General features: G+C 44.7%; 3 protein-coding genes across 5 annotated transcripts in view; 2 read left to right on the plus strand and 1 right to left on the minus strand.

Moving 5' to 3' along the window:
- TMEM255A (transmembrane protein 255A) overlaps positions 1-9,960 on the plus strand; it is a 24,400-nt gene extending 14,440 nt beyond the window's left edge. The window contains exons 5-9 of one of the 2 annotated variants that reach the window (XM_033072713.2): positions 208-270; positions 1,239-1,327; positions 3,768-3,927; positions 5,184-5,327; positions 7,280-9,960. In XM_033072713.2, the coding sequence (XP_032928604.1) occupies positions 208-270; positions 1,239-1,327; positions 3,768-3,927; positions 5,184-5,327; positions 7,280-7,438 (615 nt within the window). In that variant the 3' untranslated portion in view covers positions 7,439-9,960. Of the gene's footprint in view, positions 1-207; positions 271-1,238; positions 1,328-3,764; positions 3,928-5,183; positions 5,328-7,279 lie in introns of both variants that reach the window. The other variant, XM_033072712.2, reaches the window with a different exon arrangement.
- A 978-nt stretch (positions 9,961-10,938) lies between these two features.
- ZBTB33 (zinc finger and BTB domain containing 33) lies at positions 10,939-20,757 on the minus strand. 2 transcript variants are annotated; one of them, XM_033072710.1, is made up of 2 exons: positions 20,685-20,757; positions 10,939-15,902 (listed from the first exon to the last, which is right to left on the minus strand). In XM_033072710.1, exons 1-2 carry the CDS (start codon positions 20,710-20,712, stop codon positions 13,861-13,863), a joined length of 2,070 nt encoding a protein of 689 aa, XP_032928601.1. In that variant the 5' UTR covers positions 20,713-20,757; the 3' UTR covers positions 10,939-13,860. The 2 variants fall into 2 exon arrangements, with proteins under 2 accessions (XP_032928601.1, XP_032928602.1); XM_033072711.1 differs by lacking the exon at positions 20,685-20,757 and adding an exon at positions 16,960-16,993.
- A 151-nt stretch (positions 20,758-20,908) lies between these two features.
- On the plus strand, positions 20,909-26,720 carry LOC117003089 (NFKB activating protein). Its single transcript, XM_033072723.2, has 9 exons — positions 20,909-21,168; positions 21,556-21,636; positions 21,989-22,062; positions 22,279-22,398; positions 23,088-23,133; positions 23,517-23,632; positions 23,783-23,858; positions 24,324-24,473; positions 25,712-26,720. Exons 1-9 carry the CDS (start codon positions 20,909-20,911, stop codon positions 25,884-25,886), a joined length of 1,098 nt encoding a protein of 365 aa, XP_032928614.1. The 3' UTR covers positions 25,887-26,720.
- The last annotated feature ends 258 nt before the right edge of the window (positions 26,721-26,978 follow it).

Genomic DNA, 26,978 nt, shown 5'->3' on the forward strand with positions numbered 1-26,978 from the left:
CCCTCCCATGCTGGCTGTAACAATTTCATGCCCTCAAGGACCACGGTTAAACATCGCACAGGGGGCTGAGTGGGGGCTGCAGAGCCAATGCTGTACTGAGGTGCTGGTGTGAGATCAGGGTGTCTCTAAAGCCTGGTCCCTTTCCCCAGACCCTTGGGGTGGTTTTGGTTTTGCTGCAGGGCTAACCTGGTGCTTTCTCTGTGGCAGGACCTGAGGCCGCTGTACGCAGGGCGATGCCAGTACTACTCCAAGAGCGCGACCCCACCAGAGGTGAGAGCAGGTCCTGCTGTGTCCTGTCAAGGGAGCAGCTCGGTGCAGGTGGAGGAACTGCTGCCAGGCAGCTGCTCCAGTGTCCTGCAGGTCTGCAGAGTGAGGAGGGAGTGGGAGGCTGGGCCTGGGCTGGGAGCAGGACGCTGGCAGCACTCCAAGGTGGGTTCCTCCATGTACTGCCTCAATAGGGAGGGGGCAAATGTAGAGGAGAGCATGTAGGATAGGAAAATTCACCTGTTTCTCCAGATCTTCAGCTGTGCGTTCATTGTAGGAGCCGGGTGGTGGGTTAAGATTTCAGACAGCTGAAATGTCAGTGCATATGAGCAACAAGTACCAGCATCTGCACCTCTCCTGTTGTCTTCTAAGAGAAGCCTGTTGGCTCCAGTGTGTGGATCCTGCCACATACTGATAGTGTGTATGGACCTTTGTCTGCCTTTGCTGAGCACTGGTTCTCTCAGAGCTTTCCTCACAAGTCCACAGGTAATTTTGAATAACCACTATATTAGAAGACCTGCTTGAGGGTGCAGTTACATGCTCGGCCAAAGAGTGTCCATGTGGACTCGGGTGTCAGCACCCACAGGCACAAACATTTAACCACTTTGGTCAGTTCTGCACTGTTGGGAGCCTTGCTCTCGATTTGGGCCGTGTTATTGACAGCTCTCTGCTCTGCCTTGCCCTGGGGTGAGTTCAGCAACGCCCTGGCTGCTTGTGAGAGTTGCAAAACCTCCTTCCTCTGCAGGCACGTGCTTGCCTGTGAGCTGCCCACAGCAAAAGGAAACCTCTCTGCTCTAGCCTAGTGCATCTCTGATCCAGTCACGGAGCAAGATAAGGAAGGAAAAATCTGCCTGAGGCTGATATGGAGAACACTGAGAAATCTACATGTAGAGCAGGCCAAACAGCAGCAGAAACTGGTTGGGGATTATGTTTTTCTGTGCTTTATGTATTTTTTTTTTTCTGTATTCACACAGGCGGTCTGTCACCCACAGCGCCGTGCCCCCTGCACACCGAAAATAAAAACCAATACCTGCTTCTGCTGTGACCTGTACAACTGTGGGAAGTAAGCCAAAAATGCCACTCCTGGCCAAGGGAAGGGCAGCAGTGGTCATGCTCGGTTGCAATAGCTTGCAGCTCGTTTGCAAGATGGTATCAGTTAGTGGTGGTTGTGGGAAGGGACCTTGAGGTGAGTTTGTTAGGAGGAGGAGTCCCAGGCAAAAGTTAACCGAGCAAAGGTGGGTGTGAAATATTGCAAGGCCCTCACAGGTATGGGTGAGCATGCTCTGGGCCAGCCCAGCTGGAAAAACAAAGACCACGGGAGTTTCCATGATTTTTGTGCTTGGTGTCCTCCTCAGGTTTTCCACCTATTGAATGTTGCTTGTCTTAACACCTTCCTTCTCTGTTGGCACTGGTTTTGTTTTTGTTTTTTTTTTTTCTTTGAGAATACTGAAGATGAAAAAAAAAAAAAAAGGGGGACACTGTTTTTTTCACCTTGCCACCATCCCATTTCCCACCCTGCTAACAGGGAGGAGAGTTAGCAGGCTGGTCCAGCTGTGCTGTCCTAAAGCAGTGTCCCCTCTGCCCAGCGAATGTCTTCCATGGTCATGCATGGTTGGAAGGTGAACCAGCTCTGTGCAATAAGTCAGAAGGTGGTTACCCATTGAGAACCACAGCAGAGTGATCACAGCACTGAGATCTGCCTGCTGTGCCTGAGCCAGCTTAATTTACAGCATGTGCTGCTTTTACCTTGTGGAGTGCCCAATGTGTGTCAGCAAGGAATTAATAAATTGATTTTTTCACTGCTGGCTCTTGCCCAGGGCTGTTTCAGGCTTAGCATTTCTCACAGTACTGTTGGGCTGGCCTCCACTTAAATCACTGACTGCGGTGGAGGAAGATCAAAAGCTGCTGTCGGGAGAGGGTGGGTGGGGTGGTTCCCTGTGCTGGGAGGTGTGATCCCTGCTCTCTGCAGGACTTTGTTTGTGTGAAAAAGGGGTGAAGCTCATGCTATCCTTGAGCAGTTTGCAAAACACAATCTCTTTTTACTAGCCGAAGAGAGCGATAAACGGAGAACTGATTGGAATACTAAACCTTGAAACCTTTTCTGTGCTTCTTTTTCTTTTGTTTTTTGTTGGTATTTTGTTTTTTTCCTCACAGTCCTGGTTCTGGGACCTGCCCCTGACCCATTTTCCCCTCTCTGATAAAAGATATCAGTTGTTGCTATTTTAATCTTGCTTGGTACCCCACAAACATCCTGCCCTGAGGAGGTGCTAGGTGCTGTCTCAATAAGAGAGGCACGGACACTCAAGAGTGGTTAGTGCACGTGTAAAGGATGGAAATCATGGAAAATGTGACAGCAATCTTGCATTCTTCCTGGCTTTGGCAGCACGGGGCAAGCCCCTTCCCGCTGGTAAGGACATGCTGGACAGCTCGGGATGTTCTCACTGGGAGATCTGTGCTCCCATTTCTCCATAGGAACAGCACTGCAAACAGCACCTACAGGTTTTATTGTTCGGGGGTCGTGGGGAGAGCTCAGGTTACACACAGGTCGTGCCAGCCAAGCAAACAGGCTTTTATAACCTGGAATTAAACTCTGCCTCGAATCTGCTTGAAATCCCCATCTCCCCTTGCAGTGGCCTGCGAAAATTAAATGTGAGGATAAAAAGGGTGAAGAGGTCGAAGTTGAGTAATCAGCAGAGGAGGGTGACTGTGAGAGGGGGCAGTTTCCTGCAGGCCTTGTGGAGCTGCTGAGGAGCTGAGCTGCATCTCCTGCTCCTTCAGCTCAAATATGAGACAGTTCTTCCCCCTTTCCTCTAAGCTCCCCTCTGCTTTGAGCCTAACCCTGCATGTGAGCTGGGAGATAAGTCATTCACAAGCTCTTGGTACCGTTTGTCCCTGATAAATACATTTTCTGAAGGGGTATTCGCTGTATATCTGGTAAGCTGTGCTGAAGGCCAGCCTGTTCCCCACCCAGCACAGATAAATCAATCCTGAAGAATCCACTGCAAGACTTCAGCCCACACATTGCAGGGGCTGCTTTCCCCAAATATCGACCTAACCAGATTTGCCCGGGTTTTTTTTCTCTCTCTTTTCTGCATGTGGAATAAGTTCAGTGTGAGGTGCCAGGCCCCAGCCAGCCCACTGTGGAGCTGGGAAGGGCACGGAGCTGGAGCTGCTCTGTGCCCGGGAGCAGCTCCTCGGGGCACACACTGATTTCCATGGCTAATTCCAGGACCGGTTTATCCTTGGTAAGCTTCCAGGATCTCTGTGGAGATTTCAGATAGAATAATAACCTGCAGGTTCAGACACAAAGTCATTTGTTTCAGAGCAGGGTGAATACTTCGTGCAGGGAGATCGTGGATGCCACAAGCATGGGATATAGGAGGCTTTATCCCAGGGTATCATTGAGTTACAGAATGCATTTTACTGTCCAGCAGGACTGCTTAGGTTTTATATATGTGGTGCATTTTTTTATCATTACTGTTGTTTTTTTCCTAATCTAGCAGAGTAGAGATTTCTGGAGGGTACTATGAATACATTGATGTCAGCAGCTGCCAGGACATCATCCACCTTTACCACTTGCTCTGGTCGGCAACAATTCTGAACATAGTTGGGCTGTTCCTAGGGATCATTACAGCAGCAATACTTGGAGGCTTTAAAGACATGGTAAGAGGCTATCAGTTTCTCTGTGCATTAAAAAACAAAAAATCAGGAAAATTGCCTTTAAAATAATCAAGGAAACTATTGATATTTCAGTGCAAATGTTCTATGCATTACTTCAATCAGGGTGGAAAGAATAGCAAGAAATAATGAAAAAGTGGAAGTGATTCAGTTTTTTGATCTTGTCACCACCTGAGCACAGTTAGAAAATATTAACAGTTTTGGGAGACTATATTTTCAAAAGGAACCATCAGAGAGGCATTGGCAATACCAGAATGATTAAAAATAATCTCATTCTTAAAAACTTATCTTCCTTTTCATAGTGTTCACATTCTACAAGGAAAAGTGTGGTGGTTGCTCATTAATTGTTGATTTTATAGTAGCAGTCTGAGCTTTACAGACTGTCTGAACAGCTGTGTTAGGTTGAAACTCTCCATCCAATTTCTTCATGGTGCAGAATCTGAGAGGGTGAACTGGGGATCAAAACCAAACTTCAGATAATGAAAAAAATACTGTTCTAACAATGTGAGCTTTGAAATACCCTCACCTAACCAGGCTGCCTGTTACCTTCCATACAGTTTTGTTTCAAACGGCACAAATGAATGGGTAGAACTGAATGTTCAACAGATACATTTGTGGCTTTTTCAGTTGCTTGTGACTCATTTGGAATAATACAAAAACAGTCACACAGAAAAGAGATTTGTTGTACTGGCTATATGTTTTTCTTACAAAGAAATCTTGAGCCCTGCACTAAGGGTAGTTTATTTCAGAACTCTGAACTCTTTACAGACTCACCAATATCTTCCCAAATAAAACAGGAGACACATTCCCAGCTGTGCATCATAGCCCTCTGAGATTTGAGTCACACTACAGAGCCTGTAAATCTCTGCAAACAAAGATGTATAGAAATGAACAGCAATTCACAGAATGCACCAATTTGGAAGTAATTTGGAAGTAATGAATAATTTCTTCTATTTGTGAAGATGTAAATCTGTTTTGTGTGATTACTGGTGTGCACTGGGCTACTGCCAGCTTGTTCTGTGGAATCTGAAACAAGTGATCTGAAATAAGTGACTGTGGAATGAAATGACCTTGGAGCTCAGCTGCTGCCTGAGAGGGAACTGGATTGCCAGTTGCTAATTCAACAGAGTTGAGGTCTAAGGACACACAGACCTCCATTAAATCATTTCTGCGTTCATTCAGCTGTCAGCTTTCTGTGACTGGGTTTGCAGCCTCATACTCTTTTCTTTTTGTTTTGATAGACTCCTTCCCTCCCTACCCTGAACTGCACTGTTGAAAATGCACACCCTTCAGTGACCTACTACTCCAGGCCACAAGTGACATCTTACAACTCCTACTACCACAGCACTCCTCACCTGCCTCCCTACTCTGCTTATGACTTTCAGGTGGGCAACATTACAGGATGTTTCCTTGTATAGCAGCAAGGTTAATTCCAGTCTGCAGGACTCTGGGGGCCTGTCTTCCTGTCATTCACACTGTTTAATTTTCTTGTTCAGGCAGAAAATACCAAATATTTCCTACTAGGCATTGGTCCTTGGCAGTGCTGTGCCTTACTAAGGGAATGTTTTCCTGACAGCTGTCCTTGAGGTGAAGGCACGAGGGAGGACCTGCTGCCTGCCTGCTTCCCATCACTTACCAGTAGAGATCACATTAAAAATATGCACTGCCTCTGGCACTGCAGTGTTCTGAGGAGAGAGGCAAAGCCTCAGGTGCTAGATTTTATTGGGCCAACTACTGTGTCTGAGACAAATAGATGAGCTTTTGGAAACAAGCTATTTGAGCTCCTGAAGATGCATGATGCCTGAAAAGCTATTTTGTTGTGGTTATTTTCCCCATGCTTCAGCTGGCCTAAGAGGGGTCCCTGCAAGCATCACCTCTGCTATAATGCATCCTTTCTCTTTGAGCTATGGAGCTGTGCTGTTGGAAATGGTGATTTCACGTGAACTTTGCTGTCAACATCATCTTTCCCTTGTTGAAGCAGATGAGGACATTTCCTTCTCAGCTCTTCAGATGTTACCGCAGGGGTGATGTTCATTAACACATTGCACAACCACCAGCACTGGAGACTTCTTTTCTTTTATTAACTAGAGTTTAAGATCTTGCTGATAAACAAAGAGGTGTGCTCTGTGCTAGCCACCACGTCTCATCAGAGCCATGCATAACATGAATCTAAACCTTCCTGGGTCTGCTGCTAATGCCACTAGACAATGCTGTTGTCAGGGCTCCTAAATATAATTGAACACTTATGTCAGAACTTCTAGGATGTATTTGTGACTGATTTTTGAGGTTAATGAAACCTGGGACAGTCACTGGTGCTATATAACTTCCTGCAGTTACAAAAATACCAACTTCAGTGCGCACCAAACCAGGCTCTGCTACAAAGTCCTTTTCTCAGTTTCTCAGCAGTTCTAGGCACTGTCTGCCCCAGAATTTGCCAGTGTGGCAGCCCCAGCACCTGCAGAGAGCTCAGCATGGGTGATTTCCCTGCTTTGTAACTGGGAGTGCTGCTGGCCTCTGGAACACTTGGAGCTCAGCCGGGCAGATCAAAGCGCCCAGGTCTCACTCTGTGAGCACAGGTGTTGGCTTATGAGGCAGCACAAAAACTGGGCATAAATTCAAGTCATCTAAATTTAATATAGCCAAGTCTCTCTTTAACATGAAATTCCAAGTCTGAGCCTTGCATATCTTCCAGGGAACTTGGGGCCTCCATGGAGCATTGGCTGTGGAGATTCTCTTGCCGTGAGCCCCACTCCACTCCCAGCAGTGTCTGTACCACCCTGTCTCCTCTCCCCTGCCATCCTGTAACACATGGAGCAAGCCCAGCTCTGCCTCTGTGCACTCCCTCTGGTGCAAGAATGCTTCCCACTCATTCCACACATTTTTCACGAGATAAAAAAAACACACCAGAATTCCTAAGGAAGCCTGGGCCGTTGCAAAAACCTGGCTTTCACACACAACTCTAAAATGGCAGACCCAGTTCTCTGGTTTTTGGAGCAGCCTGTTCATTGGTGCTGCTGGCTGGTGTGATTTGTGAGGAACTCATCCATTTTCAGTAGTCCAGTCTTTGTGAAATGCAGCAGGCACATGGAAGTGATGAGAATTTTTTAAATTCCCTTCAGTTTTACATCTAGGGAGCCTCATTTTTCAAAACCATTACTTACAGCCTGTTCTTACCTTGAATGCAACAAGTTATCTGAAGTGTTTTTTATTTGTATATGATTTGCTGACGTGAACCTTGAAATGTTAATTTTTATCTGTTTGGTAATGAAATATCACTTTGATAAAGTAATTTCCATTAGGAAGTTGTTACATTGCAGCCTTTGCTGTCTCCCTGCAGCATTCCAGCGTGTTTCCAGCCTCCACTCCTTCTGGCCTCTCTGATGACCCCCAGTCCCTGTCACCATCTCCCAGCTATATGTGGGCCTCTAATGCTCCTCCTCGTTACTCACCACCCTATTTCCCACCTTTTGAAAAGCCACCACCTTACACACCATAAAGAATGTGGGAAAGAAGAAAACAAAATATTTGCCATTGAAATAAGTGTGAACATTTTGTATTTATATTTTACTGTGGGAGGAAGCAGGAGAATACAGAATATAATTGCAAATAAAAATATTAGATTGGACTGTCCTTTTTTGCGAGACTTATTTCAGAAGTTTAATGATGGCCTGTGACAAAGGGGACAGACTTCTGATGTTTTAATGAGGCAGTGGGTAGCAGGTGACCTAAATTTCACCCTCTTTAGTTCATGTAGTCCTTGATTTTTAATCAAGTCATCCAAACAGATGACAGATTCTGGTCTTCCTTACTCCATCTTGTGCCAAGCTGAAGTAAGGGTAGCCAAGATCAATAGCTGCTAGAGATTATCAATCTGTTTGAGGTAAGGGTGCTTGCAGACAGCATGACTCGACTGGTTTTGTTTGGCCTTTGGGCTCCAGTTGCTGGGATTTGGGGTGGGGGAACACAGGACCTCGTTCACACCCCTTGTTGGCCCAACACACCAGAAAAATCTGGGGGGGGGAATTGTGACAGTGCCTCAAAATGTAACTCATAGGATAGCCTCATGTATGTGTAGGAAAATAATCAGAATATTGCTTTGGGAGGGGGTGGGGCAAGCTGTTTTTATTTCAGGTTGCTTCTTGAGATAAAAGATGAAATGGAGTTGTCCCTCTCTGAATTCTGTGCAAGTAATGCTGAAGTCAAAACATTTTGGGTGGTTGCACTGCCTAAATTGTCCTTGTATTCCTATAAAAAAACATCAGGAACTGTCTACAAGTCACTGAAACAGTGCAGTGAAAATGTTACTTATTTATTTGTTTGTTTGTTTGTTTATCTTTTCTGTGGTTGGGAATTTATTTTTAAGCTTGTACTTTTAACTTTTTAATTGACTGAATCAGCACCCTGAATGAGCACTGGGTTAGTAGCTGTATTATGGGCTGCACGTAAGGAATATCCACTACTAGTTCTCCAAGGTATGTCTCACACAGATGAAATTCAACACCCTGTAATATAGGAGGAAACTGAGGAATTTGCAATTACTGTTGTGACTTTCATTTAATCTTCAGCTGATGACTGTGCTGATTGATCTAGATTCCAGCAGATTTTGCATGCATCCTGCATAACAAAAGGTCAGCTTTGATATGTGACACACTGACCTCTAAAGTGTGGTTCTACTCCAGGAAGTGATTTCAGATGACAGTGTTCACATCTGAGCTGCTCAACCTGACCATTCTCAACTGCTTACTTCAGGGATAAAACCAACATTAACATCTTACTCATAATTTCCTAAAGATATAATTTCCTTGGCATTGGCTTGTTGACCCTAATCCTCAGTTGCTTTCCTTTACTTGCAACTGATGCAGGAAAAAAGGTACCTGAAAGTTAAGTCTGGCTTTCAGCATCAGAATGGAATACATGCTAGGGGGTTGGGGAGAAATCCAGTGTGATTTTAAACGGTGGCACCTATGTTTAATCTATTAAAAAAAAATTAAAATGCTGTCATCATGGAAAACAAACACTGAAGTCTCTGATCTCACTTTTCAAAGTACACCCACACTTTATAATGCTGTTTTTAATACTATGCATTTGCAAAGCCTTTAGGCTAGGCTATGTATTACCTTTATCATTTCCACTGTCAAATACTAATCAGTATATTAGTTCATTAAAGGATGACACTTTATCCAGAAGTGAGCGTGACTTTTCTCCAGTAAGAAGAAAATAAACAGCTGAAGAAAGGAAAGCAGCTCACAGGATTTAAAGCAGTAGTGTATGTAAAACATATCCTGGTGGCATTTTGTTTTACTACAGAATGTTGAAGTGCAGCTCCTATAAATTTGCGTACTGGAAATAAATTTATATACTCGGGCATCCTTCATTTTATATTACATTTTATTGAATTAAATCTTGATAAAGAGATCATGGGCAATTTCAAAACGGACAGTACTTCTCTTGATAAAACTCCCCACAAAACTAGAATCAGAAGGGCACATTAATTTAGTATCAGAAAAACTTTTATCGCTTTAACTTTGAAATAAAAGCTAACAGTCCTGTCCTACTTCTGACAAACACTGTACCATTTGTGCCTGTCAACTAAATAGGGCTAGAAGGACTAGGGGACACCACAGGACAGGACCGAACATCCTGAAGAGAACATAACTTGGTGGCAGAGAAACAATTAGGAGATGAATTGTGTCATTGGTTTTGAGTTGAAAAATACTAACCTTAGGAAATTATCGAAATTATCTTTTTTTTTTCCTAATGAATATTTTAGCAAAAATTACATTGCTGCTTTAAATTCACTATCAAAGGACAAGTACATTTCACACTTAAAAACTTACTGGTGGTATTTTCTGTTGAATTACCTGTTTCATTCTGCTTGAGTAAAACTAAGCATTCAATGTAACTGCAACATTCTGCACTGTATTTGTCATTTCTTATGAGAATGTCAAGTTTGTGAGTCATATGTACCCTTTTATTACTTTGCCAAAGTTAAATAAAATTGTGTGACTTTTGTAAACATTTACCGATTCTATTTTACATTTTAGCAACCTGTTTTACAAGCACCTTTAAGATTATTTGAAAAAAGTGAGCAAAATTTGCATTAAAAAAATCAAAGCAAAAAAAACCCCAACACACAAAAAAACCCCATCTGTATTCACTATATTGGAGACATATTTCTACCAGGATTAGCCACAAACTCCTTAAGTTCTGTTTTTGAAGGCACTCATGCCCCTGCACTTGATAATTGTGCAGTTTTACCCACATAACATGGTGCCCTGACCTCAAACTCTGTAAAGTTATTATTGCTGATTTTTCATCTAACACAGACTGGAATAATCCAACCAGTGGAGTCTCAGTGTCTCCTTTGCTGACTTTGGGCCTGATGATGTCAGCTGCTCCTTGATGTCAGCAGAGCGAGGTAGAAGCCCTATGCCAAGGAGGTAAAGGCATCTAGAGCATAATTTTATATGTTACTTATTAAATTGCATTTCTTACATGTAATCAGAAGTCTACACAGAGTAAGCAATTATTTCCTGTTGCCCCTGGGTCACCACCAATGGAACTCTTAAAAATCAGAACCAGTCAGCAGCTGGTAAAAAGAGCCCAAACCATGAGTGAGCTGAAAGCACTGCACTGGTCACTAGATACTTTACTGGTCACTAGGTACTTTTTTTGATTTTGAGCTCATTTGCAGTGCCAGCAGTTGGTCAGATTGTTCCACAGGAGCTCTGCCTGTCCTGAGAGTTCCTCTCTACCCCATCTACTGCAGCATTCAGCTCACAATACACTGGAGTTGTTAATTTGCTTTCTTGGAAAGTGTTCAGCAAAACCAATTAAATAGCATCAAAACAAACAAACAAAACTAAGGCCCAAATAAAAACACCTCTCCCTGTTTCCCCCCACAGTGGGTTCCCTCCCACTCCCAAAGACCTCAAAAAAGAAGCTACAAACATGTTAGACTGAGTTGCCATCAAGGAGAAACATAATACACCCACCTTGAGAATTAAACGTTTTTATTTTTGCCATAGAAAGCTCTAAGAACTAATATCACTTATTGATTAATGAAAAGTAGAACACAACTTTAAAAAGTATGTTAAGGAAAGACTGTACAACTATATACATCACAGACCAGGGAAAACCAAGGAATGTTTCACATGGAACATTTCCTAGGCAGTAGCTGTAGAACTCAGAATTCAGTGTATATAGTTGTCAGCTTCAGCATCTTTTTATAAGCTGCATGCCTTAACAGAACAAGATAAATAAGCAGTAGATGTTATTCAACATTTATTTAGTTCACATAGTGGAATGTTATGGTGTGAATCCCCAAAGAAACCAGACAGTGAGGATGCAGTTACTATTACCATATTCTGCAGCAGATTTGTTAATGGGTTTATATGCATAATAAATGACTGTGAGGTTTGCTACCTTAGTCTGTTGAAATTTTTCATTTTTATACAAATGCTTTGTCAGATTCAACCTTTTTCTTCCATTATCCCAAAGCCAGTTTCTTTATATTTACAGAAGTTTTTTTCATTAAGTTAAACGTTAAAATGGAAATTAAAATGCTTACAAAAACAAACAAAACCACAAAATATAAGTGCAATAGCCAGAAATCTAAATATAAAAGGTTACTCATGGCCCCATAAAAGGTTTTAAAACATGTTTCCAAACCAATAAATACAGGAAGTGAAATTTAAAATATGCTTTACACACCTCTGGACTTTGGATATCAAAAATCACTTCCAAGGAAAACTGAAGACCCTGAGACACATGCAAGCACGAGTCTTCTAGCTAAAATATTTTAAAAGCCCTAATTTTCCAGTTTTCCTCCAAAAAGAGACCTTTGCTAGGCACACTTTAATTTAAATTTTAAAATATATCAGCAGCAAATAGTGATAGCCATTATGTTTCATTCTGCACTTTGTAATGTATGCTTAATTCCAGATCCCAAAACAGGTCATTTACTTAAGAGTTGGGCTCGATCATCCTTGTGGGTCCCTTCCAACTCAAGACTACTCTGCAATTAAATATGTGTCATGTCAGTAACAAAAATAACATTGCATCTGTCTCGTCACAAAGTTCAGGGAAGTGTCACCACACAGCTCCAACACAGGCAATCCACACTCATGTCACATGAGGATAGTGTTTGACTGCAGAAATGCCACCTCAGTTACATCCCACAGTCAAAGCATGACCCATTGTATTCAAAGGGGTCTGCAATATGATCTGGAAATAATCAGGTGTAACATGTTCTTGGCTGACAAAAGAGAAGTGCTGAGCATTACATGCACCACGTAAAAAAATCCTCCTCCCATCATTGCTCACATGGATTTCTAGTATCTTTTTTGTAGCTCAACTTATATTTGAACCATTTACCATTTAAGTGCCTTTCTGGAAAGCCTACTGTATGTCTAAAACCTTTAACTTTGAAAGTCATAAAATCAAGATGCTAATTTAAAACATGAAAAAGAAAAGTGAAATCTGTAACTGCAATTTAAGCAATGAAAGGTTTCCATAACAAGTACTATGCGTGATAGCCTTTCTCAGTCACCTCTAGACCTTGAGGAGTTTTCATATTACCATTTACAAAAATTCAACAAATCACTAACTCTGAAATGCTAAACTATGACTCCAGTAAACAGGTGTTTTGCTCTACCATTTCCTGATCAAGTTGGACATCTAATTTATCTTTTAACTGCTTAAACAGGCACCAATTGCAAGAAGAATAAAACAGGAACATAATAAACCTGAAAACAGCTGACAACTGCAGAGAAATTATACTTTGGGTCATGGTGAATAAAGGGTAATTTCTGGTTGTTAGTTTAGTCCTCATCTTCCAAAATGTATAAATGAGGGCAAGTATGGAAGGAAATCCAAATTCCTGTTACACTTGAAGACCTAGCCAAACAGACATCTCAGTGCTAAACCAATACAGCACTTACATGAATTAATAGTTTTGAGAAGCCTTCAGCTAAAAAAAAAATAATATTTTTATCAGAATTTTCAAAATTCCACACTGAAGCCTTTCTTCTTGAAGTGGAAAAAAAAAAGGAGCAACACTTTATATTAAACTAATTACTGGCATTTTTTGCAGCAGTAAGAAAATGCAACATACTTCTCAAGCTTTAAGAAGGTAACATTATCTCCTCCCTAAGTGTTCTAAGCTTCTTCACTATTGAGTTTCATGGGGTTTGGTTTTTTTCCCTTGCAAAAAGAGTAAAATATCATGTACCAGGACACTGAATACTTGGCTCACCATACTGCCAAGTGTAAGCAAAGTTAGTTCAAGTTAGCCCTAACTGAGTATTGCTTGTTGACAAGACTTTTTGCATGAAGACAGATAATTAATAATATTTATAAAAGCAGAATTAAAATGCTAGCTCAAAATCAGACTATTCCAGTGTAGAAGGGGATGATGTACTTCGGCCCCTTGCTCCCAAATGTGAATTGTGGGATTATTTTTTTTAATGGTTCCATGACCAAAAGACTATGATGAAAACATCATACTGTTTTCTTCATTAACATCTAAACAGAATGCAGCATTAAAGTGCTAACATGAAAGAAAGGGTTTACATGGTAAGTATGGGTACAGGAAATACCTCAATTATTTTAGAAATATTTCTAGCTCTTTAGAAGGAATTGAACATTTTCAAGTCACAAGTCCTCATGTTTTGATCAAATTTAACATAACTGGTAGTGCCTTAGAAATGTCTTACTCTCTATTAAAGCAAAATTTCTGATTGCTTCCACAAATCACTGCATTTAACATGGTCCATCTAAGCACTACCATTTGGTAACGTGGTAGAACAAGTTAACTTCTTTTGACTTTAACCTCTGATTTTACAGCAATTTCAACAGTTCAGTTAAAACAGCTGCAACGCTCCTGCCCTGAATCCTTTTTCCAGCATTTCAAACATTTCAGTAGGATTCTGGTATCACGAACTCAAATTCAGTACTTCCCTCTGACGGGTTTTGTTTAAAAATTGTTTCATTTCCCTGCGGAACGAAAATGTCATCCCAGGTAATTTGTTTGTCTGGAGGGTTGGACGATGTTCCTTCAGTGCCATCCTTCCCTGAGCCAACACGATAGACAATTCCCCCCTCGTTTACCCCCGGGACGCTGTTGGGGCGGTCACTGATGTAGGCGTACTGTCTGATCTGCAGGGACCTGCAGGGGTGCAGCCGGTACAGCTTGGTGTCTCCAGAAGGGTCTTGGCTGTGAACTGATCTGATGTGGGACACCGTGATTTGGTAGTTGATGAAAGATTTGCCACACGTCAAGCACTGGTACCTTCGCTCCCCGGTGTGGTGAAGTTCATGCTTGGTACGATATTCTGCAAGAGCAAAAACCTTGTCACAGTAGCGACACGGGTACTTCTTCTCCCAGGAGTGCACGTTGAAATGTCTCCGCAAGCTCGTCAGACACGCGTACGACCTCTTGCACACAATACAGATATAGTAGACCCTGCCATCCACTATGAGCTCGTAGTGGTCGTCGTGATTTACTTTCATACGTTTCCCCTTTGGAGATTCATCATCAGACTTTTTGGGTGTGTCATCAGGCTTGGCTTCCGCTTCCTCAGAATCACCCTTCACGGGGATGACTACGTCATAGGTATCCTCACCGATATTTGCATAAACCTTACAGCCTGTGGATAAGCCTCCTATTTCAGTTGCTGTATCCAATGTTATGATTTTCTGCCCATCTGCCACATTCTTTGATGCTAGACCCGAATTTAATTCCGTGCTGTTTCCAGAAAGGACATCTGAGATTTTTATTTTAAATTCTCCAGGTTTAGCAGGTGGCTCTTGTGGAAATGTAACAACCTGTTTTTTCTGTACACCTGAGCCTTCAGTGCTTGCTGCCTTAGGAACAGAAGATTGCTGAACCAAAGAGCTGCTGCTGACAGAACCAGGACTGGAGGAGCTAATGATATCGACATCATCTTCAATAACCTCTTCATCATCAACAGCAGTTGCTTCCACTTCAGTTACGTAGCCATTATTGGACGGCTGCTGGTTCTCCCCAAGTAAATTAATTGTAGGAGTCACATGTGTTTGATGCAAGGAGGTGGCACCAAGTGATGAGTTAAGCAGAGGCTTGTTTAGAACAATGATATTAGGAGTAAAATGCTGTGGTGTTGCTGGGACGAGTGATTCAGCATCTGATTGTGTTTGGCTTGGGCTTAGCTGACTGGCAGACAAAGTGAGGTTCTGAGCTGCTGTGGTGTTCGTCAGATGGGGAGAGCCACCACTGCCACAGGATTTTTGGTCAGAAGCTCCAGTTGGACTTGAGCAAGGCTGGTTCTGGCCTGCAGCATTTTTGTCTTCAGTACATTCTTTTGGAGGAACAATCTCAGAACAAAAAATTACATCATCATCCTCATCATCTGAATCGTTCACTGTAATTTTTGTAGTCTCATATTCTATGCCGTGTAAGGAGAATGACTGTGTTATAACCGGCATCCCATCTGTTGCCTCTTGACCCTCTGGCCTGATTACAGTTACCTGTGTTTCAGCATCTCTTTGATTTGGACTAGAAGTTGAAGTTTCTGAAGCTTTGTCTTTGAACTCACTTGGCACATTTTTGCCTTCAGCCAGAGGTATGCCCAGATCAGCTATGAATTTAACACCCAGCTCCTGCCCGGATTTAATCAGTTCATCAAGTAAATCAGATCGAACGCTGATTATTTTGGAACTATAAATATAATTAAGAATTTCTGCAAAAATTTCTGCTCTTACAAAGCTCAGTTCAACCACTTGACCAGCCACTGAGAAAAGCTGGTGAAAATATGTGCTTGAGGCTGAAAGGATGTTTCGGTGAGCTCGAAATTTCCGGTCCTCCACAATGACTGTAACATCACAAAAAAGTCCATGGTCACGCTGCTCATTCAAAGACTGAAGGAGCACGCTAGAATATTGTGTGTCTGTTGCAGAAATAAGTTTTTTCCCCTCCATTCCTACAAAGGGAAACCAAAAGATACCAAATTAGTAAAAATGCAGATTTACAGTTTTAACTGCATGACAACATTCACATATATACTGTATATTCCTTCTTTAGGAAAAAACAAATCTGAGGTACTGTTCAGAACATTATGTGCTGCTGCACTCCATAAATTTGTTTCTTACTGCTGATAGTCCTTTCCCTTTTTACACAAAGTAAGTGGAATTCTGAATATATCCTCTGTTCTTACAAGATAGGAAACAGAAACAACACCTCATCTTAAGCAATAGCAAATAAGGTTAATTATAAAACCAAGAAGATGGAAGGTTTGGGTCCCTCAAGCAGCTTTAAACATTATTAGTAATTTCTTTTTAATTGTGAAATATTCCATAAATAGTTATGAGAAAGCCCAATAACATGAAGTTATTTATGGCCAGACACCAGAATCTGTGTGTTTGTATATTACCAGCCAACTGATTTAATGAAAACGCTATGGATAGTGCACTTCCTTTCCCAGAAAAATAAACTTTTTTTAACCCCATGTCATATATTTGCAAGGCTTTGTATTTCAAACTGAGACACCAAAGCAACACCAAACAGATCTGCTAAGTCAAAGTAACCCATCTGTCAGCACTGCCCATTCAAAACCACCCGAGAAGCTGCAAAAAAACATCAAAATATAGAACAGCAAGTCACGGCCTCTAATTTTACCCGCAAAACTTTATTTCCGCAGGCCGGGCCGGGCCGGGCCGGATGAGACGCCGAGGCCGGGGCTCCGCGGGCGCCGCACGCCGGCCCGGGGAGCGCGTCCCGCCCGGCTCCCCCCGCGGCCCCGGGGCTGCACCGGCAGAACGCGCGCTCCGAGCGGGGCCGCCGCGGCAGCAGCGCCGGAGGCCGAGCGGGAGCGGCGGCGCTGACAGCGGCGAGCTCGGGGAAAGGCCTGGCAGCACCGGGCCCGGGTTGACGGGCGGCCCTTCCGCCGCTCCCCGCTCGCTGAGCCGTGCTGAGCCCCCGGCGGGGCGAGAGGCGCAGCCGAGCCCGCCGAGCCCCCGAGCCCGCGCTCCCCGCGTTACCTGCGCCGCGCTCGCCGCGGCCCCGCCGCCTCCCGCACCGCCGCACCCGCCGCACCACCGCCGGGGGGCGCTGCCGGCGCTGCCCTCGGCTCTGACCCGAGCGGCCTCGGGAACCTTCGGGCCGGGGCGGGGCCGAGCCGCCCTCCCGCCGCTCCCGCCCCGGGCCGGGCCCGCCCCGCGCTCTCCCGCCGCCGCCAGCCCCGAGGCCGCGCGGCTCGGCGCTTCAGGGCTCCGCACGCTGCCGGGGATGCTCCGCCCGCCTCACCGCACCCCGCCCGCAGGAGCCGCCTACGGACCCCGGCGTGCCGAGTGCGTGGCCCCGACCCTGCCTCAGCGCAGGCCTTGGGACGGCCCGGCTCCGGCACACGGGCCTTGCTGCGGCCTCGGCAATTGCCGCCCGGCTCCCGGCTCCCCCGCGCTCCGTTCCCGGGCGGAGGCGGCGGTGAGCCCCGCACCCGCCGTACGGCTGCCCGTGTGGGGAAGGCCGTGCAGACGCTACTTCCCGCTGAGCCTCATTTCCTTCCCTGGGGCATTGGCGCTGCCCTGGCAGCGCTGACGCACCGGCACCTCCGCCCAGCACCGAGCGGAACCCGCACCCGAACGGCCCTGCCCGTGCTGCGGGAGCGTTTGTTGGGAATTCCCCGCACCACAGGGACGCGTGTTAGACCCTGCCGGGTAGAGCTGCTTACGGCTTTGACACAAAGTACCTCTGACAAAATGCGGCTGGGCACGTGGCTTTGGGCACATTCGACTTGTGGCCACGAAAGCGATACATCCACAGCGCGGCCTCTTGGAAACTGTTGCTGTTCAGGAATGTTCAAAGGACACCAAGATCATAAAATATATTTTTCACTTTCGGTTACAGATCTGTTTTGGTTTTTGTTGTTGTTTTTTTTTTCCCTATGCACTCTCTGGACTTCAGCCACAGGGGCTCCTGATTTTTTTAAGATTCAAAAACTTTAACAAGAACAATTGTCCTGTCAAGTTCGACAAAAAACCTAACAGGCCACAGCCACTGGCAGAAATTACTGCAATCCTTCACTACATAAATCAGCAGTGAAATGCTCCTGCTCAGGTTAATGAGCTCTTCTAGCAAGAAAATCAGGCTCCCTGTATTTGTATAGTTATTAAGAGAAGGGCCTTTTTGAAGTGAGCCTTCAGATTTTAAATGTTACAAAACCAGTTTCTGTTTATTTGTAAGTTTTACCAAAGAGTCAATTGAAGGAGAATAAATAATAGAAAACACTCATCAGGGAAAACATAGTATTTTCTTCAGTTCTTTTCTCCTTTGATACAGGTTATTAGTAATTTTTTACGCAGGAGGCCATATTAAATGAAAATAATACTATAACTGTTTTAATACTTAACCCAGTGGGGTTTTTCTCCTCCGAAAATGTGTGGTGGCCCAAATTAAACAATTTCTTAGCCTTTCATCCTCCAGCTTTAAGGACTTCTCGCTACCTCTTCCAATACTAAATAATTAACAGGAAAATTTGCAGCTACAGGTGAGCACTGACTTGGAAGCATCCCTGCTCCTGAGGCATCACCAGATCTCAAAAATCAAGTTTGAACCACTTATTCTTAGGCACAGAAATGCTGCCTGATTTAAAATCTGGGAGAGCTGCACCATCTCCTTGACTTTTACCTTTCTCACAGCAGCTTTTCTCTATGGCAACTCCTTCTGTCAGATATAAAATCTGATCCCCACTGTGACACTGTCACAGTCAGGACAGAGCTAATGCTCTCCCCAGCTCAGCCTTTGACTGAAGCTGCCACCATCTTGCTGTATCTGAAAGCTGTATTTCAATGTGCTTTTTTGTTAGTTTTTTTTTGACAGCATGCATCTCTCCTACGTTAGGAGTTGTTTTTTCTACTTCTATATTTTTAGATAAGGCTAGAAAGTGTTTGATGATTCAAGTCACACAAAACCTTACAATATAAGTAATACTATAAAAGAGCTATTTTAGCTAAGGTATTGACAAGAAACATCTAGGATACAGAACTACATGTGGTAATCTTAGAACTCAAAAACTAGGTAAGAGGCCCAATAGCAACTCTTATCTTCATGTACAGAAGTGACCAAAAAAACTCTGGGATGGAGGCTCTGAAAATATGAAGTACAAATTGAAATAAATTTATGTGCAGGCTTTTGCACATAAGACAAAAAAGTATGCAATGCAGTAATTTGAGTTTTCAATTAAGGAATTTGAGGAGCTCTTTTGTTTTTAAAAAATCCAGTTTGTGAGAAAATTCTATTAAAGAGCTGACAAATTTGAGAGACAAAGTAACATTCTCCATCATGAAAATATGCAGTTTACATTAAAGAAAATTAAATTTTATAAGCAGAACAGTTGAGGGTTTTCAATAAAATTGAAATTCAATAGTTACCCTACCTAAGACTACCTTTAAGGACAGAAATATTCTTCCACTGGGGGAATTTCAAATAAAACATCATTGCTTCTGAAAGATTCTAAAATACAAATTTCCACTGTTTGTGCTTTGAAGAAATCTCTGAGAGTATTTCTCCTGCCAATCCCACTACATAAAGCCTCATATAGCTGAACTAAGGCTCTAGTGATCCTTTTTATTGACATTAGCAGTTGCTGTAGATGCTGTTAAGTACTGCATGAGCATTATAACTTGTGTAGAAAAGCACTTCAAGGAACACAGGTGCAGAGTGCTCCTGAGGCAGATGTTTTAGTCATCATTTAGTCAGATCAGTTTTCCAAAGCAATTAAAAGAAGGGTGGAACCTGGCTGTCCTCACACAGACACAGGCGACAGTAACACCACACACATGGCCAATCTCTGCTAAATCTTTTCCCTCCCTGTTCTGCACGTGGTTACTTGCACACAAAAAAAATACAGAATTTAAACAGGTTTCCTCCATCTAAGAGATTTTTATGCTGCTTATGGTAGGTTTGGGCACTGAAATACTGTTTCATTTGTGAAAAAGAATCTGACATACCCTGACATAATTTCTAGACAGCATAAACTAGCATGGCTTTCCACGGTGGAGCAGCTGTCCAAAATGCCCTTTTACACAGAGCTGGCCAGACCCAGCGATATTACACTGCACTTTGCAGAGCCGAGGAGAACCTCGGGTTGTTTTTGAGAAAGCTCCGTGGCAACGTGGTGAAACCTCAGGGGGAAGGGCGCTCCCAGAAGAGCGGGTGCCTTATCTCAATACACAATTTGTCACATCTTCACAGATAAAGGTTAAGGTTGCAAAAAACTTAAGCTCATCAACTCCACCCGTGAACCCAGCACCATGCTCACCATTAAACCACGTTCTTAAGGGGCCACACGTTTTTTAACATTTCCGGGGACGGTGACTCCACCACCTCGCTGGGCAGCCTATTCCTCTGCTTGTACCCAACCTCAACCCCCCCTGACGCAACTCGAGGCCGTTTCCTCCCTTGCTGTCAGTTCAGCCCCGGGACGCCGCACGGGAGCGGCCAGCGCCGTGTCAGGCCGCGCCGGGCGGCCCAACATCCCAACGCGGGCCTTGCCCGGGCCGGGCCGTGCCAGGCGGCGCCGGGCCCGGACAGGAAGGGGGAACCCCGCCGGGGCACGGTGAGCTGTCCGTGGGGCAGTGCTGCTCCCGGGCCGCCCTGGACAGCTCCCGGGGCCGCGACCCCGCGCCGGTGCCCGCGGAGCGGGGCGGAGCCGGGCCCGCGCCGCCGCCAGCCCCCGCCCGCGGCTCGCCCACCGTCGCCGCCTCACCTTCCGCCGCCGCCGTGCTCGCGTCCATCGCTGCCGGGCGGCCGCCGCGGGGCACAAAAGGAGCCGCCGCCGCCGCGACCGCCGCCGCGTTGCCGGCCGGGCGGGTGGGGCGGTGACCCCGCGGGCGGGGCTGCCCCGCTCCCGCCCCGCTCCCGCCCCGCTCCGCCCGGCCGGGAGGGCGCCGGAAGGCGCCGGGAGCCGCCGGAAGCGGCTGTGTCGCCGCCATGGCGCCCGCGTCCCGCTCCCGCTCCCCGCCCGCCGCCAGCTCCGAGCGCCGCGGCCGCCGCTCGCGGTCCCGATCCCGATCCCGATCCCGGTCCCGGTCCCGGGAGCGCAACGGCCCGAGGCGCCTGGGCCACCGGCGGAGCCGCAGCCGGTCCCGGAGCCCCGGCGCGCCGCGCTCCTCCGCGCACCACGGGCACCACCACCACGGCAAATGGCCCGAGTACTACGAGAAGGAGAAGGAGGAGATCCTGCGGCAGAGGTGGGCGCCTGGCGGGCCCCGCTCCGCGGGGACGGGACGGTGCCCTGGGAGGAGCGGGGCCTGCGGGTGCTGCGGGCACGGCCGGGCCTGGGCCTGTGCGGCCCCGCCACGAACCCCCAGCCCCTGCACGGGCTCTCCGTGCGTTTTCCGCGGGCAGGGCCGGACGGAGCTCGGCTGGAAGGGGTTTAACACCTGCTGCCCCGATCCTCTGCAGTGTTCGGAGCTCTGCTGCCACACTGCCTGCCTGCGAACTTGCTCTTTGTTCCGAGTTATTTCTTATCCTTATTGTGGATGCTTTAGGCGAATAGAAACACTAAAGTGTAGGACTTAAAGTGTTTGTGTGGTGGGTGTGACAAACTAGGCCTCAGTGACAGTGTTTTTTTACAGGAGACTCAATGAGAGAGAGAGAATTGGAGAACTGGGGGCACCTGAAGTCTGGGGACTGTCTCCAAAAGTTCCTGACCCAGAGTAAGGCATATTCTTTCTTTATGTTTTTTTATAATATTAATTACATATCAGTTCTGTTTATACAAAATGTTTTATCCCTGTGCTAGTCATGGTGCCACAATACTTATTGTATCAGTTCCTTTCTGAAGTAACATAATGAGATTACTACTTTTTTCCCCACCAAATAATTCCAGCATGCCAGTTATGCAATATGTGATTTATTGTAGATCAGTGACTGTTGTGTTGTGGTTCTGACAGCAGTTCCCAGGCTAAATTACCTCTTTAATACTTTACTCCCTTGCAAGGATTGACTCAAATTGTCTTTGATTGTATGTGTACCTTTGATCTTGAGTACAAATTTTATTTTATTCAGTTCTGATGAGCACACCCCAGTAGAAGATGAAGAGGCAAAATCTAAGAGCAGTTCTTCAGATTCCAGCTCAGAAGGTATCTTGTTTGGCTTGCACAGCTCTTTTGAAAATGGGAAGCTGCTGTGGCTTAGAATCTGCTGCTGCTGTTTGCAGAAGGTTCTCTGGCTTGGATGGGTGGAAGTGAGTGGGGTGGGGTCCAGGTCAAAGGAGAATGTTGCTTTGGGAAGATCTGGGAATACGTATGGAACTAGATGTTCTTTGTCCTCTAATGTTATCTCTAAAAACATTCTAGAGGAAAAGAAGAAGAAGAAGAAGAAAAGACAAAAGAAAAAACGCAAAGCATCCAAAAGAAAGCGCAGGAAACATTCTGAGGACAGTGACAGTGACTCAGAGTCTGAGCAGAACTCCAGTGGTAAGACAAGAGGATTTCAACTTGCAATCTAGCCTCAGGAAATGGGATTTCTGAATTTAGCATCCACTGGGCCTCTCATGCCAGAGATCTGTCTGATATATTCTCATACTGACCAGTACAGCAGGGAGCTTCCTACTAATGCTTTCCCACTATAAACAAGTCCCATCAGTGTGTGCACTAAGGCATTCTGGTGGAGGCAGGTAGCAGTGGGAATAGCCTCACACGGTTAGGGTAATGGTTATGGTAGTAGTTAGGTTAATTGGTAGGGGTAGTGCTTAGTGTAATTCTTAGCAGTAACATTAGGGGAGTGGTTAGGGGACACTTAGGGTTAGAGTTGAGCCTGTGGCTTCAGGAATACTGGGGCTGGAAAAGGCATGCCAAGGCAATCCCAGCAGAGCCCAATATTGCTGTTCCTGCATCATTCTGACCTGGAAAACCCACAGTATTGAGTTTGGGTTAGGGCTAGGGGTAGGATTAGGCTAATTGGTAGGGGTAGTGGTTAGTGTAATTCTTAGCAGTAGCATTAGAGGAGTGGTTAGACTTAAGGTTAGGGTTGAGAGAATCACAGAGCCTACAGCCCCAGCGACACTGGGGCTGGAAAAGGCATGCCATGCTATTCACAGGGCAGTAAACTACTTAGTTATAATTAATAATTTCTTTTTAAGAATAGATACACTTTCTTTTTTCAGATGACGATAAAAAGAAAAGCAAGAAGAGGAAAAAGAAGAGCAAAAAGTAAGTGTCGTGGTTGCTGTCTGTCATTCTGGCTGCTAGAGTGCAGCTCAGTTTTCTCTGCAGGCCCCCAGTGAGCCTGAGGACCTTGGATAATTTGCAAGACCTGGCAAATAGTATTAATTTGATGGATTTTATTTAAATCTACACAGTTGTGCAGCACAAACAACTCCCTGTAGAACCCCTTTCTAACACTTTAGGACAGTGAAAACAGAACATATATATTGTCTTGGCTTTGCTGTAAAGTGTTTTGTATGAAATAGCAGACAGCCAGTCTTCCTACAGGTGGAAGTTGCCTTGAGAAACTAATTATTTGAGTATGATTCCAAGCATCTTCTTTCACCTTAAATTTTGATAAATAGCATGTCTGTCTGTCTTTACCACAGGAAGAAGTATAAGAAAAAGAAAGCTAAGAAGAGCAGGAAGGAATCCAGTGATTCAAGTAGCGAAGATTCCGATGATGAAATGCTTCAAGGGGATGATCTCTGGATTGAGAGGTCAAGTAGGTTCACCTGACTTTAAACTTGGGTGGAAACTTCTTGATGTCCTTTTTGTGAATTCATCATTAGGTGTTGCTGACCTGTGTAACACTTCTGATAACAAAGAACAATGGGCACAAGATTTAATCTTCCTCATTATTTGATTGTTGCAGAAAATACGGAAGCTGATAGTTTGATTGGACCAGAGGCGCCCAAAACTCATGCATCTCAGGATGACAGGCCTTTGAAGTGAGTAGCCAGCTCTAATAGTACTTTGATCAAATCAAGTAAATCAAGTGTAAAAGTTACTGTTCAAAAGGGCTGTTGCAGCAATAAGGCAAGCAGAGGGAGAAATGCTATGCCAGAAATTCACAGACAGAAGTTCTAGTGGTGCTAGGCTTTCCCCTGGCCTGAATTTGGGTAAAAAAGTCTGGTTTATGCTTTTTAGCCTTGATTCCTAGAAAAATCAATTGTAAGTGCCTTTATTCTAAAGATCTGCAGTATTGTGACTTCATAGTGTCATCAGAATTAACTCAGCTGATAATTTAAGGTGTTGCTAGTGTTGCCATAAGGAAGAAACAGGCCAATATGTGGGAAAGAATAATAAAGTGTTTAAAAATGCAGCTGTATACAGTAGTGAACAGGGAAGTTGGATGTTTAGCTCAGGCTCTCTCTATCTGGAACTATTGAAATCACCATTTTTGGTTTTTTTAGCTATGGACATGCCCTCCTGCCCGGTGAAGGTGCAGCCATGGCAGAGTACGTAAAAGCAGGGAAACGCATTCCACGCAGAGGTGAAATCGGCTTGACAAGTGAAGAGATCGCATCATTTGAGAGCTCTGGTTATGTCATGAGTGGCAGCAGGTATGGTTTTGATGATGGCAGTGGTTCAGTGGAATTTTCAAGGGCTGCTTTCTCTGCTGGCTGAACAGAAGACTGCTTCCAAGCTCTCCTTGCAAGCATGGAGGAGAAGGTGCTCTGCTTTCGATAAACTCTCCATTGCTAAAGATGGATAGTGAGTTTTTCAGGGACACATTCTCCTCCGGAGCAAAAGTTCCTCACAGGCAATACTCTTCTAATGAGGAGGTGCTTGTGTCAGGTGGCTTGAAGGTGGTCTGGACAGCCCTGGGGATGTGCTGGCCTTTCAGCAGGAGACAAATCAATGTGTGAGAGGTTGGCTGCACTTTTTTCTCTATGACCAACAGTAATCTCACTTAAATTTTGGTGAGCCAGCAGCTGACACCCTGGGGTAGGGGAGGCTTCTGTCTAACTGCCTGAGAACCCTCGGAAATCAGCTCCTTGCTCTGCCACACTCCTTCCTGGGAAGGTTAGTGTGTGAATTATCTAGTTTAGGTATCTGTTTTGCCAGTTGGCGAGGTCAGCACAAAAGATGCAGATACCAACTTTAAGGAGTAAGTATAATTTGCTACAGTGCAAAACTGCAAAGAATTATAAAGGATAAGCTAAGAAACACACCTAATCATTAGTGCAAAAGATCACCAGTCACCCTAACACTTTACTGTCATCCAGATCTGCCCATCAGCAGGGGAGCCCTGGTCACAGCAAAGGATTGGAGAACCATTCCTGGGAATTCCTACATGTGTGTCCACCTGTAGGCGAGGCCTCCATCTTCACTGTGAGAGGGCCCAACTTTTAGAGTGTAGAACAAACAAGCTTACACAGCTTCTAGTGCAGGAACATATGGAGGATTCATCCTCTCTTGGATTCCACCCAAAGCCCGGCCAGGGCTCGAGGAGGAAGCAAGGGAGGTGGCTTCAATTGTATACCTTCAGACAAGGCCAGATGCCTGATTTCATGCCTTTGTCTGGCTTCTAAATGTAGAAGGATAAATATGTTCTTATCACACTATATATTTCACTAATGGTCATGCATATTACCTTAATGAGTGGATTCAAATATAACATTTTGTTGGAAGGTTCATCTAGAGGTCAGCTTTGGCTCAGGCCTGTTGTTCAGGCCTTAGTGCTTCAGTATCTTTATTTAAAGTCCCTGAACACATTCAGACCAGTTGATGGCTGGAAGCTGTGGCAGGCACTGACACCCTCTGCCCATGCTGACATGGCCCGTGTTCTCCCCCACAGACACCGCCGCATGGAAGCTGTGCGTCTGCGTAAAGAGAACCAGATCTACAGCGCCGATGAAAAGAGAGCTCTGGCATCCTTCAACCAGGAGGAGAGGAGGAAACGGGAGAATAAGATCCTTGCAAGCTTTCGAGAGATGGTCTACAGAAAGACTAAAGGCAAAGAGGAGAAATAGTGATTCATTTGAGCTGTACCATAGCTTGCATCACGTGGCAGCTAACCCAGTCCAGCTGTCATTTGAAAAGAGCTGCGGGTGCTTCAGCACCTTTCACCCAACAGGGCCAAGCCTCAGGAGTGGATTACTTGTGTCAAGGAAACAGAGTGATTTTCATCAAATTTTCATGGATGATTTGTTTACCATCTACAAGGAATCCCTGTAAAGAGAGAGGCTACAAGGCAGGAACAGCCGGGGGAGATTAGAGGTGTCAGTGTTCTGCACTTGCTTTGAATCAGACAAAGGATCCCATGGGAAGGCTTTGTTACCTAATGCCAATAAGTGTGATTTTTTTTATTCCATTTATTTTTATTAATCATAGGATCATTTAGCTCAGGAAAGATCTTTAACAAGCTACTAGCACCAGTAGCAAAAATGAAGGAACTCCAGAGTTCCTGTTTTAAGATCCAGAACTGTTCACTATTTTTTCACAAGTCTTTTAGGTTTTTCTTCAAAGCAGTTGAGTTTGGTTTGCTATTCAAATCAGACGTGTAAATATTTTGTAAATGAGTTTGTAATTTAATACTGATGAGCTTCAGTTACTTTAGAGCAAGCAGACCCCAACTGAGGTATAAAGTAACAGTAAGAGGAGGGTCTGATCTTCAGTCCACTGAAACATATGGTTAAGAACTGAGTTGCTTGCTTCTTTTTCTCCTATGTTATACATAGGCATGGTTGGGTGCAGTGATTGGAACCCCTGGATGTACACAGGTGGTAACAAGGATGTATCTTTCAATTTATTTGAAATGTTTTTGTTTATGGAAGTGTTCTAGATTAAACCCTTGTTTTAACTCCTGTAGTATTTTACTTACTGTTTCAGCAATATTACATGTCTTGCTTTGAACTCTGTGCTTGGAGGCTTTGCTCATCAGGCAGTGCTTATGTGGTGGTTATCTTTGATTCAACTGTGTATTTCCACACATATCTCCTCAAAATTTTTTTCAAATGTTTTGGAAAACAAAATGGTTTTGAGAGGTGGGTTATTTCTCTTTTGTTCTCTTATTTATTTTTTTTTGGTTCCTCTAAGTCTAGCAACAGAGATGTCTTGTATAT

This window comes from Catharus ustulatus, chromosome 14, assembly GCF_009819885.2.
Source record: "Catharus ustulatus isolate bCatUst1 chromosome 14, bCatUst1.pri.v2, whole genome shotgun sequence".
Lineage (NCBI taxonomy): Eukaryota > Metazoa > Chordata > Aves > Passeriformes > Turdidae > Catharus > Catharus ustulatus.